Raw genomic sequence first — 19,600 nt, forward strand, 5'->3', positions numbered from 1 at the left:
AGAGTCAGCTATTAAGTCTAACAGGACTGTGCTGAGAATTAAGTGCCTAAGTTCATCTACCTGTGTTGTCTTACACAATACCCTTTGTTCCTTTCCCCTACATCTGAACCAATTCCCTGAAAGGACATTTATCCTTTTCTCAAGCCATTCATGGAATCATGTACAGCAGGGAATCAGGGGAACAGAAGCTAATACATACACACTGCAACCTAATTCAGAAGGCTATTCAGTTTTCACAGAGTCATAGGAACATAGAAAACGTACAGCACCATACAGGCCCTTCGGCCCACAAAGTTGTGCCAAACATATCCCTACTTTAGAGATTACTAGGCTTACCCATAGCCCTCTATTTTTCTAAGCTCCCTGTACCTATCCAAAAGTTTCTTAAAGGACCCAATCCTCCACCGCCATTGCCGGCAGCCCATTCCACGCACTCACCACTCTGTACGTAAAAAGCTTACCCCTGACATCTCCTCTGTACCTACTCCCCAGCACCTTAAACCTGTGTCCTCTTGTAGCAACCATTTCAGCCCTGGGAAAAAGCCTCTGGCTATCCACACGATCAAAGCCTCTCATCATCTTATCATCTTATTCATAAAGAACCTCACCACAGAAACAGGCCCTTTGGCCCATCCAGTCTGTTCCAATCTATTATACTTCCTCGTCCCATCAACCTGCACCTGAACTGCGGTCCTCCATACTCCTTCCATCCATGTACTTATCCAAACTTCTCAAATTCGCTTTTACCACTTTCGCTGGAAGCTTGTCCTACATTCTCACCACTCTCTGGGAGAAGATCCCCCTCATGCTCCCCTTAAATGCTTGTGACCTCTAGTTCTAATCTCACCCAACCTCAGTGGAAAAAGCCTGCTTGCATTTACCCTCATAATTTTGTACACCTCTATGAAATCTCTCCTCATTCTTACAGTAAGAGAATAAAGTCCAATCCTTTTCAGTCTTTCCCTATAACTCAGGTCCTCAATTCCCAGAAGATAGGATATTTTTTAAAGTTTAAGTATCTTGAAGAGATGGGGAAAAATGTATTTCTAAAACACTTTTCACAACTTTGGGGAGCTCCAAGGACCTTTACAACTACTGAAATACTTTAAGGTACTGCCTCCATAGTTGAAAAGCAGCAGCATGTTGAGCCGACCAAAAGCCCACTAATAACCATGTGGTAATGAACAGTTAATTTGCTTTACTTGATAGGTTTATTGAGCGATCAATGTTGTCAGGGATCCCTCAGTCTCCTCTTCGAAACAGTGCATTAGGATCTCTCAGCTTCACCTTACCGGCTAGATAGAAACTTACCCAAATCCTGGAACCTCTGACAGTGCCACACTCTCTCATTCCACATGGGTTAGATATTAGGCTGTGGTATTAGTAATGGGGCTTTGACCGCATAACTAGTGCATAGAAGTGTAGCTGATAGCACAACACTATTGCAGCACCTGTGACGTGGATTCAATACTGCCTCTGTAAGGAGTTTGTACATTCTCCAGGTGCTCCAGTTTCCTCCCACATTCCAAAGATGTACGTAATAATGCAGTGTGGGTTCATCGTGCCAGAAGGACCTGTTACCCTGCTGCATTTCCCAATCAATAAATAAAATTTACAAATAACTACACGAAAGCCACATTACAGGATTTGCAGCATACTGTACCACCGATCTCCACTCGGATACATAACACACAGAACATCAGAATTTCCACAGGGCACTTCATGATGTCCTCGGCTTTATGCGAGGAAATGATCTTGTTTGCGTAAAATACAAAGATAATCGGAGGGGCAAGCAGTGACGTGGAAACAGAGAGTCTTCAAAAGAACTTGGACAGATTAGAAGACTGGGCAAAGAAGATGGAATACGGTCTCAAAAAGTGTATGGTCATGCACTTAGGTAGAAGGAATAAAAGTGTCGACTATTTTCTAAATAGGGAGCAAATTTAGAAATCAGAAATGCAAAGAGACTTGGGAGTCCAAGCGCAGTTTGAATTGGTAGTAAGGAAAGCAAAAGCAATGTTAACATTAATTTTGAGAGGACTGGAATATAAAAGCAAAAATATAATGCTGAGGCTTTGTAACGCATCAGTAAGACTGCATTTGGAGTACTGTGAGCAGTTTTGGTCTTATTAAAGATGGGCATACTGGTATTGGAGCGGGTCCAGAGGAGGGTCAAGAGAATGATCCTGGGAATGAAAGGGTTAATGAACGAGGAGTGTTTGATGGTCTGAGCCTGTACTCACTGCAGTTTAGAAGCATGAAGGGAAATCCCATTGAAATGTATCGAATACTGAAATACCTACTGTAGATAGAGTGGATGAGAAGAGGGTGGGAAGAGGACGTTTTCAATAGTGGGAGAGTCTACGACCAGAGGGCTCAGGCTCAGAATGCATGAGTATCCTTAGAACAGATGAGAAGGAATTCCTTTAGCCAGAGGGTTGTGAATCTGTGGAATTCATTGCCTCAGACGGATGCGGAGGCCAAATCATTACATAATACTTAAAGCAGAGGTTGATTAGGCTCTTGATTATCAACGACATCGAAGTTTACAGAGAGAAAACACCAGAATGTGGTTGAGGGATAATAAATCAGCCATGATCAAGTAGCAGAACAGGCTTGAGATGAATGGCCTAATTCTGTTCCTATGCCTTATGGTCTTGAGATTTTGATTTTCTTACTTACATGTAATATTTGGCATCTCTGCTATTATCTTGTCTTGAAACTCCTGTAAGCAAAAATAAGTGAAGTTATTTCTCATCTCCCTCTCAGTTTTATGGGCCATGTATCCCAAAATATGCACAGACCACGTGTGGATCCAGAACATTTCTCCTATTACTGATGCCTGGACAAGATACTTACTACTGGGAGTGGTGATGGAGAATACTTTAGCAAAAGGAATTGATAATTGCACTTAAGGTATTATATTTATTTCTAATTATTCATGAAGGTGCTTGTAAGAAAACAATGGACAGGAGGGGAAGTAATTCTCAGTTCATTTAATCATCTTCAGTGTCAGAGTGAACTGTGCAGGCCAGAAGCTATGCCATCTCTCGTCAAGAGCCAATTTAATTTTCCAGAGAAACAATATTCACAGGCCTGCTAATATTATTTTTATCAAATGGGCTACTGTCCTTCCGGTAATCACTTAGCACAGTCTCAGGACGTGCACATTCACTAATATGCAAATAATAGGGCGCCTGCTTTCAGTGTTGTTACTGAAGCTGTAAAAGTTAATTTCCTGCACATGCTCTTGCTTGCATTTCCATAGCACCTTTCACATCATTTTTCAACATCTCCAAAACCTTTGCAGCCAAAGAAGAGGTTGGTGCTCTAATTCAGGAGGTACAGCAGCCAAGATGCAGCGCAGCGAGCTGACTCATGTGGGAAGCAGTTCAGGGAGGGCTTACGAGACAGAAATTGGAACAATTGAGTTGGTAAGAACGCAGAGGCTTGATTTGTTTCTGCTGCAGTTCAGAAGAGAGTGAGGGGAGACTTGGTTGAAACAGTTAAGATCCTGAGTGGTCTTCACAGAGTGCAAGTGAAAAATATGTTTCCTCCTGTTGTAGAATCAGGAATAAAGGCATCACTATTTGAAAATAAGGAGTGGTTCATATACACAAGGACAAGGAGATTTCTTTTCTCAGAAGAACTCGCTCTTCAAAGGGCTGGGAAAGCTGAGGCTTTGAATATCTTTTCAGATGGGATAGATAGATCCTTAGAGCGTGAGAGGGTGGAAGGTTACTGGGCAAGACAGCAATATAAGCTGTGAACATACAGACGCACGAATACCCTACTCCTGCCCATAACTCATACGTTTGTATGTCACAGGCACCATTGTAATGAAGAGCAGACCATCTGATAATCAAAAAAAACTGCAGATGCAGGAAATCTAAAACAAAAGCAGGAAATGCTGGAATATTCAACAGATCAGCTCACATCAGTGGGAAATGAAACAGAGTTAATAATCTTCAGAACTGAAATGGAGAACAAAAAGGCTTGTTAAACTACAGGGAGGATGGATGAGATGTGCATCTCTGATAGTATAAAACTGGAGTAGCCATGGGGAGAAACCAAAAACAAGGTTATCTGGTCAATGTGAGACTGGGAACAGTTAGTGAGTGAGAATTTAGACTAAAGAACCCAGACTAAGGAATATGGGAGTATGTATCACCCACCCATAATATTAGTTTATCTTTTTTATCCTTCCCTTTTCCCCCCTCTGGGTTAGGAGGAGATGCCCAACCTGAACTCCCGGATATGTCCTCCTGCTCTGCATTTCACATCTACCACATTCTTTTGTCTAAACCTGCAGAGTATTTCTACACAATCTGATAATTCGGGGACAAGCAAGGGAAAATAGTGGCCAGGAGATGGGACAATTTACCTTCTCCTCTCTGAAGCAGTGACTCAGAGGAGAGATGGGGCCTTGATTTGTACCTCATCCAAAAGGTGTGAAATCCCTCGTTTTATACTGGAATTTCAATTGAGGTTATCGTGCTGATGTCTCCATGCAGAGCTTCATCCAAGATGAAAGTGCTATCTCCTGATCCAGAGCTGAATTTGAAGAGTTCAGCTCCATTCCTTACCAATCCAGGTCTGATTGTGTTTACAAGTGCCCATTCTAGTCTGGGGCATGGATGGTGTCTGTGATAGTCTTTGTGGTCCTTCAGATCCACACCTACATAAAGGGTAGCACTTGAGAAGTTGCATCAAAGTCATGTAAATTTGGGTAACGTCCAGTGCTCAGTTTTATTTCCATATTGCAAAAATAATATAAAAGCATGCAAAGGATACAGAAAAAAAATATGTGTAAGCATGACACCAGTACAGAAGACTTATCCTGATACCTGACAGCATCTTACTCAGAACGGTGAGGATGCGGACAAGCAGTATTTTGAGGAGGTATTAGGTAAGTACTTGAGGGTGAATGGAAGAGGAGGACATTGATGGGTTTACAAGGGGGAAAGTGAAGAGCTCACATGGAGGATAAAGTGAACATAGAACTATGGGATGAAAATATCCCTCTCTGTGCTGCAGGCTCTACATAATCCTTCCTCTCAGTTGATAGTTCAGCCAATATTACCTATTGATGAAGTATTAGGTTCTTGAACAAATATGAACTCCCTTGAAAACCTTTGATTCTTATTCTCTATTCAGACTCTGTCACATAACGTGAACAAGTTTTTGCAAATTTCAGCAATTTATATAACAAATGTAGATTCTACTCATACAGTGAGAAACCAGGCTTCAGAGTCAAAATGTGCAGCAAATGAAGGTATCCAATATGCTTTTCATGAACAGATTGCAAGTTTGTCTGTTCTGGAAGATTGGAAGGGATGCTAAATTCAAGCTTATTGAATGGCAGAGTGGCCAGTTCTGTCAGATGGAGGGTGGCGGTGGAAGGGAACTGGCTATTTGTTTTTGTTGTTGTGGAGAGCTTTAAGATCTACTTGATGGTGGATGGAAGCTTATAGATATCCATGGTGAGAATAACCAGGGCCAGGGCATTGAAAGTTAGAGAGGAGATCAAGAGCATGAGAAGAGCTGAGGATGTAAGTGGGAAGGGACTGAACCAAGGAGGATAGAATGGAGTCGATGTATTGGGACACAAGTTCAGTGGGGCAGAAGCAGGCAGACAATGAGCCTCTCCAGGTTTGTGGATCTTGGGTAGGAGATAGAAGCGAGCAGTGTGGGGTCAGAGAACTATGAGTCTGGTGGCAGTGGACTGGAGTTCACCAGAGTGGATGAGGTCAGTGACGGTATTGGTGGTCCGGAGTGGGTCCACTTCAAGAAGTAGGTATGAGGAGAGTCTGAGAGTTGCCGCCTGGCCTCAGAAAGGTAGAGGTTAGTCTGCTGTACTACACAACACCCGCCTTGTCTGCAGGGTTGATGGTAAATTGGGGATTAGTGCGGAGAGAGTGCACGGTCTTCTTCTTCTTCTTCTCCTCTCTTCATTTCTCTTTATTTGGTTACCTGCCAGGTAACATCTGCAAAAGTTATGCATGTCCTTAGTATGGATCTTATGTAAAAGTAATTAAAGGCTGTGCCTCTGTAGGTTGCTTTGTGCTTCCTGTGGAAACATGACTTTGAATGTAACTTTTTGTTACTAAACTATTTATAAACAAGATGTTATGAGGATGAGTAATACTATTAGTAGGATGCTATGGAGACAGCAACTCCAATCACCAAATAATTTTGGGTGTTATTTGAACTATCAATTCTGGTTGGATGTGCACCGGGAAAATGCATGAGATAATCTCCTGACTCTAACTGGGCCAGCCCACTCTCCTACCATTGGTCACCCAACATGTCTGTCTGCATGACACTCACTTTCCCATTGTCAATGAGAAAGCAAAATGATTCTCCATTATCTAATAGGAATAGAGTTCCCCTTGTCCTCACCGACCACCCCACCAGCCGCCAGGTCCAACATGTAATTCTCCGTAACTTCTGCCACCTCCAAAGGGATCCCACCACTAAGCACATCTTTCCCTCCCCCCTCTTTCTGCTTTCCGCAGGGATCACTCCTTACGCGACTCCCTTGTCCATTCGTCCCCCCCATCCCTTCCCACTGATCTCCCTCCTGGCACTTATCCTTGTAAGCAGAACAAGTGCTACACATGCCCTTACACTTCCTCCCTTACCACCATTCAGGGCCCCAAACAGTCCTTCCAGGTGAGGCAACACTTCACCTGTGAGTCGGCTGGGGTGATATACTGCGTCCGGTTCTCTCTCCTATATGTTGGCGAGACCCGACGCAGGCTGGGAGACCGTTTTGCTGAACACTTATGCTCTGTCCGCCAGAGAAAGCAGGATCTCCCAGTGGCCACACATTTTAATCCCACATCCCATTCCCATTCTGGTATGTCTATCCACAGCCTCCTCTACTGTCAAGATGAAGCCACACTCAGGTTGGAGGAACAACACCTTATATTCCGTCTGGGTAGCCTCCAACCTGATGGTATGAACATTGGCTTCTCTAACTTCCGCTAATGCCCCACCTCCCCCTCGTACCACATCCCTTATTTATTTATTTATTTTCTTTTCCCTTTTTTTCTCTCTTTTTTCTCCCTATGTCCCTCTCACTTTAATTTTCTGTAACTTCCGCCACCTCCAACAGGATCCCACCACTAAGCACATCTTTCCCTACCACCCCCCTCTGCTTTCCGCAGGGCTCGCTCCCTACGCGACTCCCTTGTCCATTCATCCCCCCCCTCACCATCCCTTTCCCATCTTCTGGGCTTCCCCCACCCCCCCGTTCTTTCTCCCTAGGCCTCCCATCCCATGATCCTCTCCCTTGTCCAGCCTTGTATCCCTTTTGCCAATCACCTGTCCAGCTCTTGGCTCCATCCCTCCCCCTTCTGTCTTCTCCTATCATTTCGGATCACCCCCCTCCACCTCTCACTTTCAAATCTCTTACTATCTCTTCTTTCAGTTGGTCCTGACGAAGGGTCTTGGCCCGAAACGTCGACTGTACCTCTTCCTAGAGATGCTGCCTGGCCTGCTGCGTTCACCAGCATGTTTTGTGTGTGTTGCTTGAACTTGCAGCATCTGCAGATTTCATCCATTACCTGATCTGGCTTGCTGATCATAGACTTGTTTTTAAACTGATGCCACTACTTTAGATACAAATAAAGATAAATTTTCAATTTTTTTTAATTAAGAAAGCGTTTTTTTTTAACACTACTAAAGCCTTTGGTCCTATCTGTTTCTTACAGCATAAATTGGAGGGGTAATTGATGACGGGAGGGCTCATGTATAATATCTGTTGTAACTTTGTAGGAGAGAATCCTCAGAGTGGCCGGACTGGAGAGAACAGGGTGTTTTTCAAAGGCAGCACGGTGGTGCAACAGATCACACCTCTATCCCACTGCTCCAGTGCCCAAGGTTAGACCCTGACCTCTGGTGCTGTCTGCGTGGAGTCTGGACTTCCTTTGACTGCACTGGTATCCCCTGGTGCTCCAGTTTGCTCCCACATCTCAAAGATAATTGGCTACTGTACATGATCCTTAGTGTAGATGGGTGACAGGAAAATTAGAGTGGAGTTGATGAGTGTGTGAGAAAAAGATTGATTAAAGATTTTTTTAAAATACCAATGCTAGATATTTAAAATTAAAGCAGAAAATGCTGGAAATACTCAACAGGTCAGGCAGCTTCTGTAGAAGGAGAAACTGAGATGATGTTTCATGTCGAAGACCCTTTTTGCCAAATTCCAGTTCTGATGAAGGGTCTTCAACCTGACACAACAGCTCTCCTTCTCTTACCTCAGATGTAGCCTGGCTTGCTGAGCGTTTCCAGATTTATTTTATTAATGAGAATAAGTTGGGGAATGGGTTAGTTCTGACAGTCAACACATTCAGTGGGCTGAATGGCCTCCTTTTCCGTCATAAGAAAATATAAACATAAATATGGAGGGAGGGAGAGGGAGAGAGGGAGATCTATATATACACACACATACTCAGTAAAGGATTTGGGCTTTAAGGGGAAGTGGAGAAGGAAATTCAGTTGATGGAGGCAGGGCAATCAACAGCAAAGAGGCAGAGGCTGGAAGGGCATCACAGTCTTGCAAGGTTTTCAGGTTCCCGTAGATTACAGGTGACAGAGGACAGAGAGGGGCAAGTACAGGAAGAGATCTGAGGCCCATTCATTGGCCAGAAGCCTTTGTAGGTCGGTGATGACACAGATTTATCATCTGCATTTGCACAGTTTATTTACAGTTTACAGATCCTGTTTACACTTACTGTTCTACAGATTTGCTCAGTATGCCCGCAGAAAAAGAAGGGTTGCACGTGCTGACATGTGTGTACTCTGATAATAAACTCGCCTTTGACTTTGAATGTGGATGGAGCAGCACAAAAGATGGGAAAATAAGAATGCATTGCAATAGTCTGCTTTAACATATCAAAAGCAGCAGGCAAGAAAAGGCTGAGTCCAAACCAGCTGACATTGGCTCTGATAGAATGCCTTTACCTACCATACCACAGAATAGCAGAGAAACAGAATGAATCCAACCGTTCCCAGAGAGCCCAGTCCTAAAACCGTCATTGTCTGCACATTGTTTGATGAGCCTGTACAAACAAAATAATTACAGTGACAGAAACAGAGTGAATAACCAGCACTGAACGCAACTCATGTGATGTCTAAAAATACCATTTTACACAAAATCCATTGCATACTGTTAAACCCAAGTAAGGCTGGGATTAGGAGAGAACAAGTTACTTTGATATAATCCCTTTAATGTGTTAGAATGTCTCAGGCCATTTCACAGCAGAGTCAGCAAACAAAACGTGACATGATGATGTTAAACTAGATCACCTAAAGACCGATAGGGAAGTAATTTTGGAAGAAATATCTTAATGGAAGACTGAGGGTTTAGGGCAAACTGAAGGCTTGGGATCAAGGGGAAAGAATTTGACTGCTATTTGCAGAAGGGCTTCCTAAATCTCTACATAACGTTCTCCTGAATGACTGATCATGCTGCCTCAGTAAAGATGCCAACATACTCAAAAAGCTCACACATCTCTAGGTATTCTCTCTTCTCTCCCTCCCTTCAGGCAGAAGATATAAAAGCCCGAAAGACCATAACCCAGGGTGAAAGACAGTTTCTATCCCACTAATTGAAGATTATTGAACTGTCCATAAGACATAGGAGCAGAATTAGGCCATTGGGCCATTTGGGTCTGCTCTGCCATTTTATCATGGCTGATTTGTTATCTTTCTCAACCCCATTCTCCTGCCTTCTCCCCATAACCTTTGATGCCCTGACTAATGAACCTATCAACCTCCACGTTAAATATATCAAATCACTTGCCCTCTACTGCTGTGAGTTCCACAGATTCACCATCCTCTGGCTAAAGAAATTCCTCCTCATCTCTGTTCCAAATGGACATCTCTCTACCCTGAGGCTACCACCACAGGAAACATCCTCTCCACATCCACTCTATCAAGGTCTTTCACATTCGATAGGTTTCAATTAGGTTTCCCCTCATTTTTCTGAGTTCTAGTGAATACAGGCCCAGAGCTATCATATGCTCTTCATACGACAAGCCATTCAATTCTAGAATCATTTTTGTGAATCTCTTTTGAACCCTCTCCTGATGAAGGGCCCAAAACTGCTCACAATACTCCAAGTGAGGCCTCACCAGGGCTTTATAAAGCCTCAACATTACATCCTTGCCTGTATATTCTCGTCCTCTTAAAATGAATGCTAACATTACATTTACCTTCCTCAACACCAACTCAACCTGCAAGTTAACCTTTAGGGGCCCTGCACAAAGACTCCCAAGTCACTTTGCTCATTGGATTTTTGAATTTTCTCTCCATTTAGAAAATCCTCTACCCTTTCATTTCTTCTACCGAAGTGCATGAACATACACTGCATTTCATCTGCCACTTCTTTGTCAACTCTCCTAATCCAAGTCCTTCTGTAGCCTCTCCACTTCCTCAGAACTACCTGCCCCTCCACTTATCTTTGTATCATGCAAAAACTTTGCAGCAAAGTTATCAATTTCATCATCCAAATCATTGATATATAATATAAAAGGAAACTGTCCCACACAGACCCATGTGTTACACCACTAGTCACCAGCAGCCAACCAGAAAAGGCTCCTTTTAGACCATAAGACCATAAGACAAAGGAGCAGAAGTAGGCCATTCGGCCCATCGAGTCTGCTCTGCCATTTTATCATGAGCTGATCCATTTTCTCCTATTTAGTCCCACTGCCCCGCCTTCTCACCATAACCTTTGATGCCCTGGCTACTCAGATACCTATCAATCTCTGCCTTAAATACACCTAATGACCTGGCCTCCACTGCTGCCCGTGGCAACAAATTCCATAGATTCACCACCCTCTGACTAAAAAAATTTTTTCGCATTTCTGTTCTGAAAGGGCGCCCTTCAATCCTGAAGTCATGACCTCTCGTACTAGACTCCCCTATCATGGGAAACAACTTCGCCACATCCACTCTGTCCATGCCTTTTAACATTCGAAATGTTTCTATGAGGTCTCCCCTCATTCTTCTAAACTCCAAGGAATACAGTCCAAGAGCGGACAAATGTTCCTCATATGTTAACGCTCTCATTCCTGGAATCATTCTAGCGAATCTTCTCTGTACCCTCTCCAACGTCAGCACATCCTTTCTTAAATAAGGAGACCAAAACTGCCCACAGTACTCCAAGTGAGGTCTCACCAGCGCCTTATAGAGCCTCAACATCACATCCCTGCTCCTATACTCTATTCCTCTAGAAATGAATGCCAACATTGCATTCGCCTTCTTCACTACTGACTCAGCCTGGAGGTTAACTTTAAGGGAATCCTGTACCAGGACTCCCAAGTCCCGTTGCACCTCAGAACTTTGAATTCTTTCCCATTTAAATAATAGTCTGTCCTTTTATTTTTTTTCTGCCAAAGTGCATAACCATACACTTTCCAACATTGTACTTCATTTGCCACTTCTCTGCCCATTCCTCCAATCTATCCAAGTCTCTCTGCAGACTCTCCGTTTCCTCAGCACTACCGGCCCCTCCACCTATCTTTGTATCGTCAGCAAACTTAGCCACAAAGCCATCTATTCCATAATCCAAATCGTTGATGTACAATGTAAAAAGAAGCGGCCCCAACACTGATCCCTGTGGAACACCACTGGTAACCGGCAGTCAGCCAGGATAGGATCCCTTTATTCCCACTCTTGTTTCCTGCCAATCAGCCAACACTCTATCCACGTATGTAACTTTCTGGTAATTCCATGGGCTCTTATCTTGTTAAGTAGCATCATGTGTGGCACCTTGTCAAAGGCCTTCTGAAAATCCAAATATACAACATCCACTGCATCTCCCTTGTCTAGCCTACTGGTAGTTTCCTCAAAAAATTGTAATAGGTTTGTCAGGCAGGATTTTCCTTTAAGGAATCCATGCTGAGTTCTGCCTATCTTGCCATATGCCTCCAGGTACTCTGTAACCTCATCCTTGACAATCGACTCCAATAACTTCCCAACCACCGACGTCAAACTAACAGGTCTATAATTTCCTTTTTGCTTCCTTGCCCCCTTACCACCTTTTGCCTCCTTCCACTCTGCTACTGCTTTATCCATGCTAGAATATGTCTGAACTCTTTCAATTTACATTTCTTTTACATTTTGTGTTTTTTGGTCTTTTGTTTTTCTTTTTTGCTGTTTGTGTGATTTGTTCTTTTTTTTGTGCACGGGGTGGGGTTTGACGTTTTTCTTTTAATGGGTTCCAGGGTTTTCTTTGTTTTGTGGCTGTCTATGAGAAGGTGAATCTCAGGGTTGTATACTGCAGACATACTTTGATAATCAATGTACTTTGAATAGTTGAATCAAAGTTATCTGCAACTCAGTTTTGAAGTAGTACATCTCCAGTCAGGTCAATGCCAAGTCAGGAAAGGATGTTAAATGCATAGCCGAGGTGTTTTTGTTAGCTGCAGGTGAAGTGAAAATGGAGTAGGATGGATGAATAGAGACAGCTCACAGGTTTGCCATGGTCCATTGTGCAACAGTGCAGGATAAGAGAGATCAATAGTCTCCCTCTGCTTCTAATGTTATACACTTCTATGTCAATTTTCCTTTGATGGATCAAAATCCTGGATCTCCTTACACAACACCACCACAACTGTGTCTCCACTTCATAGATGGCAGCAATTCAAGCAGCCAGCGATTATAGCCCATCCCAAATTCCCACAAGGAAGGTAATTCGGAATGGCCAATGAATTCTGGCTTTGGGACCGATACCCAGATCCTACTAACGGTGCTTTTCCACACAAGAGATGCTGGAAATCCAGAGGAGCATACACAAAATGTTGGAGAAACTGCAGGTAATAAGCAGTCGACAATTCAGGCAGAGACCCTCATCAGGACTGGAAAAGATAGAGGGGGATGCCAGAATAAGAATGTAGGGGAGGGGAAGGAGTGCAAGCTAACAGGTGATAGGTGAAACCAGGTGAGGGGAAAGATGGGTGGGTGAGGGCAGGAGATAAAATGAAACTGGGAGATGATAGGTGGAAAAGGTAGAGAAAAGGACTGTAGAAGGAATCTAATAGGAGAGAAGAGTGGATCATGGGAGAAAGGGAAGGGGTAAGGAAACCAGAGGGAGGTAATGGGCAGGTGAGGAGAAGAGAAGGGGTAAGAGGGGAGCCAGAGGGAGGTAATGGGCAGTTGAGGAGAAGAGAAGGGGTAAGAGGGGAGCCAGAGGTAGGTAATGGGCAGTTGAGGAGAAGAGAAGGGAAGCCAGAATGGGGGAAGGCAAAAAGCTTGTCCGCAGCTCCCTGGGAAGGTACAGATACAGGAATCTGCAAGTTTTAAGTAAATTGCTTGCAGCATGGTGCTAATTATAGTGCACCAGTTGAATTAATTTGCATGCGAGTTTCTAGGCAACCAAATACTTGTCACTGTAGGGTCGGTCAAGCAGCCTTGAGACTGTCCCCAAGTCAACTGGATCATTGTATATTCACGAACAAAGCCCTGTCAATAGGCATGGTAAGGTTTTGATAGCGATGTGGCCTCTTTGCTACTCCACCTCTGACCCAGTCACCATCCAGACTATGCAGAGGGAAGCAGTAGGATAGGACTTCCTCATCCAGCAAAGGTGAGTGTACCAGAGCAAAAGGTGGTAATTGCACCTGGGAGGAATTTGTTGTTGAGTCCCTCTCAGCACCTCGAGGGACATCAGGCAGCACCTTTGCCATTTCTTTAGCATTTTTTTTACAAGGCTGCGTTGCTAGCTCAACGCTCAACCCAGCGTGGATGGAAAGCGTGTAAGGAGCCGCTAGATTTGAACCCAGGGCCACTCACCTTGAAGTCCAGTGTGGATACCACTGCACCACTGGCTGGCTTAGGGGGGCTTTGCCTGCTTGATTTCACATATTTCATGACATCCTTGACTCAGTTTTCTAAAGAACTATCCCTGCTATCGTCATGCAGCGTCGTGCAAGGCTTCTGTTTATTAGGTGAACAAATCTGGGTTTGGCAAAATATAAACAGAAACTGCCTGAAACACTCAGCAGATTAGCAGATATTCAAGGAAAGCAGAACAGAGCAAACATTTCAAGTTAGAAGGATCTGCAATCTAACTAGTAACTCAGTTCCTTATTCTACGGATGTTGCCCAACCTTCCCGGTATTTCATGCTCTTCTGCTTCTGTATCAAATTCCCAGCATCAGCAATGTTTTAGTTTTGATTTGCTACTTACAGGAGGTAAGGCACAAGACTGGTTCTGTCTCATTAGCCAACAAAGATAACTGGTGTTACCAGAACTCTTAATCACCCGTCTATCTCCTCTCAAATACCAGCTAGCAATTCAACAATAGTAACAGTCATGTGTCCCATTGTTACATAACATCTAGGTGTGTATGCTTAGCCAAGGGTACAGAATAATTAAAAGGAGAATTTTGTTGTGTGTACACTGACTGTACACACATCAAAGCAAAAGTACTTTCGAAGTATAGTCAAAATCTTCATCACATTTTAAAAGTACTTAATCCCTTGAGAATTTGAAGGTCATGAAAGGCACTAAATAAATGCAAGTTCCCATTTCATTCTCAATGCACCACCCAAACCAAATGTGAATCTTGTTTTTTCTGAGGGTGCGATGAATGCTGTTGATTCCATTCTCTTGTTCAACAGCTCGCAAAGACAACTTTGTTCATTCACAAGAGCAGCACTTATTGTTCACCCCTAATCAGCCTTGAAGAGTTTGCTGGAGCAGTTCAGCGGGCAGCTAAGTTCACTTTTCTTCTGGGGGTGCAAACAGGGCAGGCAAGACAGTGTAAAAGCAGTAGGTTTCTTCATCCTACCTATCTTTCCCCCCCTCACCTTGTCTCACCCATCGCCTTGCAGCTTGTACTCCTTCCTCTCCACCCACTTCCTTATTCTTCCCCCTTCCTTTCCAGTCCTGATGAAGGGTCTCAGCCCTCTCCATAGATGCTGCCTGACCTGCTGAGTTCCTCCAGCATTTTGAGTGCCATACTCTGGATTTCCAGCATATGCAGGATCACTTGTGCTTGAGATTTCCATGAGCAAACCAAAGAGGTTTTTGCAACATTTCATTAGTTCCACGGCGACCATTAATAGTATTAGATTTAAAATGTATTGAATAACTGGAATTTAAATTGTTGTAAAGGAAATCAGACTCCTGGCTCAGGATCACTACTCTAAGCACTTGGATGCAAGACAGCAATTATATTTCCACACTCTGTCCAATCCTTCAAGGTTGCTGTTAGTAACTGCTGCATTGACTGTTCCCTACGCCACATTTACCTCTCCCAACGCTATAGATTATTGCAAAGTACAGGGACAGTGATGCACACAGTCCCAGCCTGAAGGAAGACTCCTGGAATGGCTGATACCTTGACCACCGCTGCCAGTTTCCAGGCCTCAAGCTGCAGCCTTGCTACAATGGTCCCACCATCAGGGAGCACAAGGAAAGCACAACAGCCAGCACCTGGTTACAGTTGAGTGGCCCTCAGTGCACAAACATGAAAATGAAGACATGAGGGAAACAGGAATCTGGAAACAAGCTGCTGGAAAAACTCAGTGGATCGAGCAGTATCCATGGAGGCAATGGGATGGTCTAAGTTCAGATCTTGCATCGGGACATCCGAATCAAAATCAGGTTTAATACCACCGACATACGTTATGAAATTTGTTAACTTTGTAGCAGCAGTACAATGCAATAGGTGATAAATACAGAAAAAAACGGAATTATAGTAAATATATATAGTTAAAATAAGCAGTGCAAAAAAAAACAGAAACAGGAATAAAAATGTAGTGTGGTTGTGTTCAAGGGTTCAATATCTATTTCGGAATCAGATGGACGGCAGAGGGGAAGAAGCTGTTCCTGGATCGCTGAGTGTGTGCCTTCAGGCTTCTGTAGCTCCTGCCTGATGGTAACAGTGAGAAGAGGGCCTGTCCTGGGTGCTGGGGGTTCACCACCTTCCTGAGGCACCGCTGTTTGAGGCCAGTACCCGTGATGGAGCTGACTAATTTTACAACTTTCTACAATTTACTTTCATTCTGTGCAGTAACCCCTACCGCCCCCACCCCCCCCAGACCAGACAGTGATGCAGCCAGTCAGAATGCTCTCTACGGTACATCTGTAGAAGCTTTCGAGTGTTTTAGTTGTTAAACCAAATCTCAAACTCCTAATAAAATATAGCCGCTGTTTAGGCAACACACATCAAAGTTGCTGGTGAACGCAGCAGGCCAGGCAGCATCTCTAGGAAGAGGTGCAGTCGACGTTTCAGGCAGAGACCCTTCGTCAGGACTGCTGATTGTACTCGCTGCCTGGCCTGCTGCGCAGTCCTGACGAAGGGTCTCGGCCTGAAACGTCGACTGTACCTCTTCTTAGAGATGCTGCCTGGCCTGCTGCGTTCACCAGCAACTTTGATGTGTGTTGCTTGAATTTCCAGCATCTGCAGAATTTCTGTTGTTAGCCACTGTTTAGCCTTCTTTATAGCTGCATCAGTATACTGTGACCAGGTTAGTCCCTCAGGGATAGGATATCAGGAATGAAAATAAAGAATATTAGGGTGGTACAAATGACAAGGGTCTGTGCCAGCAGTTCAAAAGAGCTGTTTCATCAGTTCCACTCTCCGACCTTTCCCCACAGACCTTTAGCCACATGACCTCTGTATTTGGATGCTGCTAATCAGACAGTGCCTCATAGTTCAGACTTTCTTCTCCGATACAAGTGCACATCTGAGAAAGAAGAGCTGTATTCCTTTCCACTTAAGGTGGGTGCGGAACAGCAGACAGATGTGGTGAATATAAACCTTTGCAACAATGCAAATATTGCTGGCTAGATCTGACTAGTTTTGCTGCTTATTTTTCACCAACTATCAGGGGCAAAAATAGGTGCTTCTTGAAGACAAACAGACAAACAGACAAAAATTTTTTGCTCGAAGCACAGTGTAGTGTCTAAAAACCATACAGGTGCACGTGACTGATGCTAGTTAGGAACCGTTCAGCAACTGTTTCCTGCCCCATTTAAGTGGCATAGTGTCCTAAATGAATGAAGGGAATTCGGGCTATTTTCTCAATGTTTTCGTCCTTAACAGTTGTTCCAAATAACTGGCTGCCCCAACTAACCAATGGCCCAGTTAGCCAGAATCCACTGTATATGGTTTCAGTTTCGCTGATTATGTTGGAGGAGTTATAATGTTTAAACACAGGAAGTTGGCCTCCTTAAACAGTGGGAGGATCAACTGAACAATAATGTTAATCTAATGCTCAACTGACCTGCCTCCCACCAGTGGAGCCAAGGAACTCTGGAAATAGTTTCCAAACTAGCTCCTAATCAACTCCCAACTGAATTACATTCTTTTTCTTCACTGTCTACTACCCCAAGGTACTATAAGATGATTCTGTACAGAAGTTAGTCATTGCTGGAGCTGAGGAAATGAGACAGCCAATTTGTATTCAGGGAACTCCCAGTGAATGACCAGAAATTGTTTTAATTAAAAGCTTGATTCAAGATAACATATTCTTCAGGACCACCCTGCTCCAGTTTGAAATAGTACCATGGGATAGTTAATACTGAAGACAGAAGATGGATTCTGCGTTTGATTGTACTTCTGATGGTTTGCATGGGAGTGACCACCTAAGATTTTGTGCTTATACCTCCAGAGTGGGGCTTGAACCTGTAGCACATGGCCGGTTTAAGTTGGCACTGGTGAATCTCAGCCGTTTCCGACCGCTGCCCAATGGAATAAGGAAAACAACTGAATACTTTGTTAATCACTCTTTTTCTGGCAAATGATCATCACAAGCAATAGTCTGTGACTTCCCTTTGGACTTGGAGGCAATTCGATGTGGCAGAACCAAGGCGAGGCAGTGGGCCCGTCGTCGAGAGCAACGAAGGCCTGAGGGTCAATCAATCTAAGTGCCAGGCTGGTTACAGGCCAAATCGAGGCAATGGGATCCAGGCCCCTGAGTACCCCAATGTTTGGATGATGATTTAGGTACCGTGCCAAATCGGAAAGGTCTGGTACAGGCTGAATTGTGGTGGCAGGTCCAAGCCCCAGGGCATATCGAGGCGATTGAATCCGATTTTTGGACGACGATTTAGGCGCCAGGCCAGATTGGAAAGGTCAGAGTGTCGGGGCCCAAGGTGAGGGTCAGGCCAGTTCAGCTTGCTGCTTTACTCTGCATTGAACTAAGTGACCACGGACTGACTCTCTTTGGGGACTTCAGTTCAGAATGTTATGGGCTTGCATTTATTTCTTGCATCATTTGTATTTTTTCTCTCTCTGTACATTGAGTGTTTGATGGTCTTTTTTTTGTTAATGGATTCTTTTGTGTTTCTTTGTTTTGTGGCTGCCTGTAAGGAGACAAATCTTAAGGTTGTGCAATGTAATGTGTACTTTGAACTTTGAACTTTTGAACCTGGAGTCAAAACTGCAAGCACTGACATTGACGTTGACTTCCTGGACCACTGCTACATGTGAGCCTAAAAACCTACTGTAGGTAGCATCTGTCCATTATTAAAGGGTATGAGATTCACAAGTCATGCACATCACATAAAATATTGGAGGAACTCAATCGGTCAGGCAGAATCTATGGAGGAAAATGAACAGTCAATGTTTCAGGCCATTCCCTAGGAAAGGAAGTGGGAAAGAAGCCAGAACAAAGGAAGAAGGGGCTGGGGTGTACGAGCTGGCAAGTGAGAGGGGAGAGGCAGGAGGGTGGGCATTTTGTAATGAGTGTGGATCCAGATTTCCAGTATGTGCAGTCCCTGTCATGTCTAAGTCAGGCAAATACCACTGGCTCCTTTATAATAAAATGACAAGACGCTTTAAGAAAGAAAATCAAAGATGATGTTTCTATCAACTTTGATTCTTTTTTTAAAATAGTACTGAGAATGGATCCTGGGTGGTGGTACATATTGATACAACAGCATAGGTCGGAAAAGGGAAGAGCTCCCGAAGAACGAATATAGGGAGCTGCGTAGGAAGGAAGCTAAGAAGCAGGACCTCACGGGTAGTCATTTCTGGATTGCTGCCTATGCCGTGCGCCTGGGAGACTAAGAATCGGATGATTTGGTAGGTGAATGTGTGGCCAAGGAAATGGTGCAAGGATCAGGGTTTAAGATTTGTGAGATCTTGTGGGGAACATATGACTCGTACAAAAGAGACGGGTTAAAGTGAACTCAAGAGGGATCAATATCCTTCCGGGCAGGTTTCCTGGAGTTGTTGGGGAGGGTTTAAAGTAGTTTGGAAGGGGGATGTGATAATCGGAGAATGCTGAAGTTGCTGTAAAGGTAGCTGCAGCATGTAGGGAGACTGTGAGGAAGGGTTGGCAGGTGACAGGGCGTAATAACATTCAGTTGGATGGGTTGGAATGTGTTTATTTTCATATGGTAAGTATCAGGAACAAGGGTGATGAACTTAGAGCATGGTCCAACACATCGAACTATGACGTCTTGACCTCTACAGAGACTCAGCTGTCACAAGGGCAGGAATGGTCACTGTATGTTCCAGGGTTTAGATCTTTCAAATGGGACAGGGAGAAGGATAAAAGAGGTGGGGGAATGGCAATGTTAATGAGGGATAGTATTTCAGCTGCAAAGAGAGGTCGATGTGGAAAGATA

The 19,600-nt window shown here is 43.9% G+C and overlaps 1 protein-coding gene across 7 annotated transcripts in view; it reads right to left on the minus strand.

Annotated features, from left to right (window-relative positions):
* Positions 1-19,600, minus strand: part of susd1 (sushi domain containing 1) — a 205,556-nt gene that overhangs the window by 13,184 nt on the left and 172,772 nt on the right. For 5 of the 7 annotated variants that reach the window (XR_011886010.1, XM_072258170.1, XM_072258166.1 and 2 more), the window contains one exon: positions 2,683-2,725. Coding sequence is in view for 6 of the 7 variants with exons in the window: in XM_072258170.1 (XP_072114271.1) it covers positions 2,683-2,725 (43 nt within the window). In the remaining variant the exon portion in view is untranslated. Of the gene's footprint in view, positions 1-2,682; positions 2,726-8,974; positions 9,069-19,600 lie in introns of all 7 variants that reach the window. The other 2 variants (XM_072258168.1, XM_072258167.1) reach the window with 1 other exon arrangement.

This window comes from Mobula birostris, chromosome 5, assembly GCF_030028105.1.
Source record: "Mobula birostris isolate sMobBir1 chromosome 5, sMobBir1.hap1, whole genome shotgun sequence".
NCBI classification, from domain to species: domain Eukaryota; kingdom Metazoa; phylum Chordata; class Chondrichthyes; order Myliobatiformes; family Myliobatidae; genus Mobula; species Mobula birostris.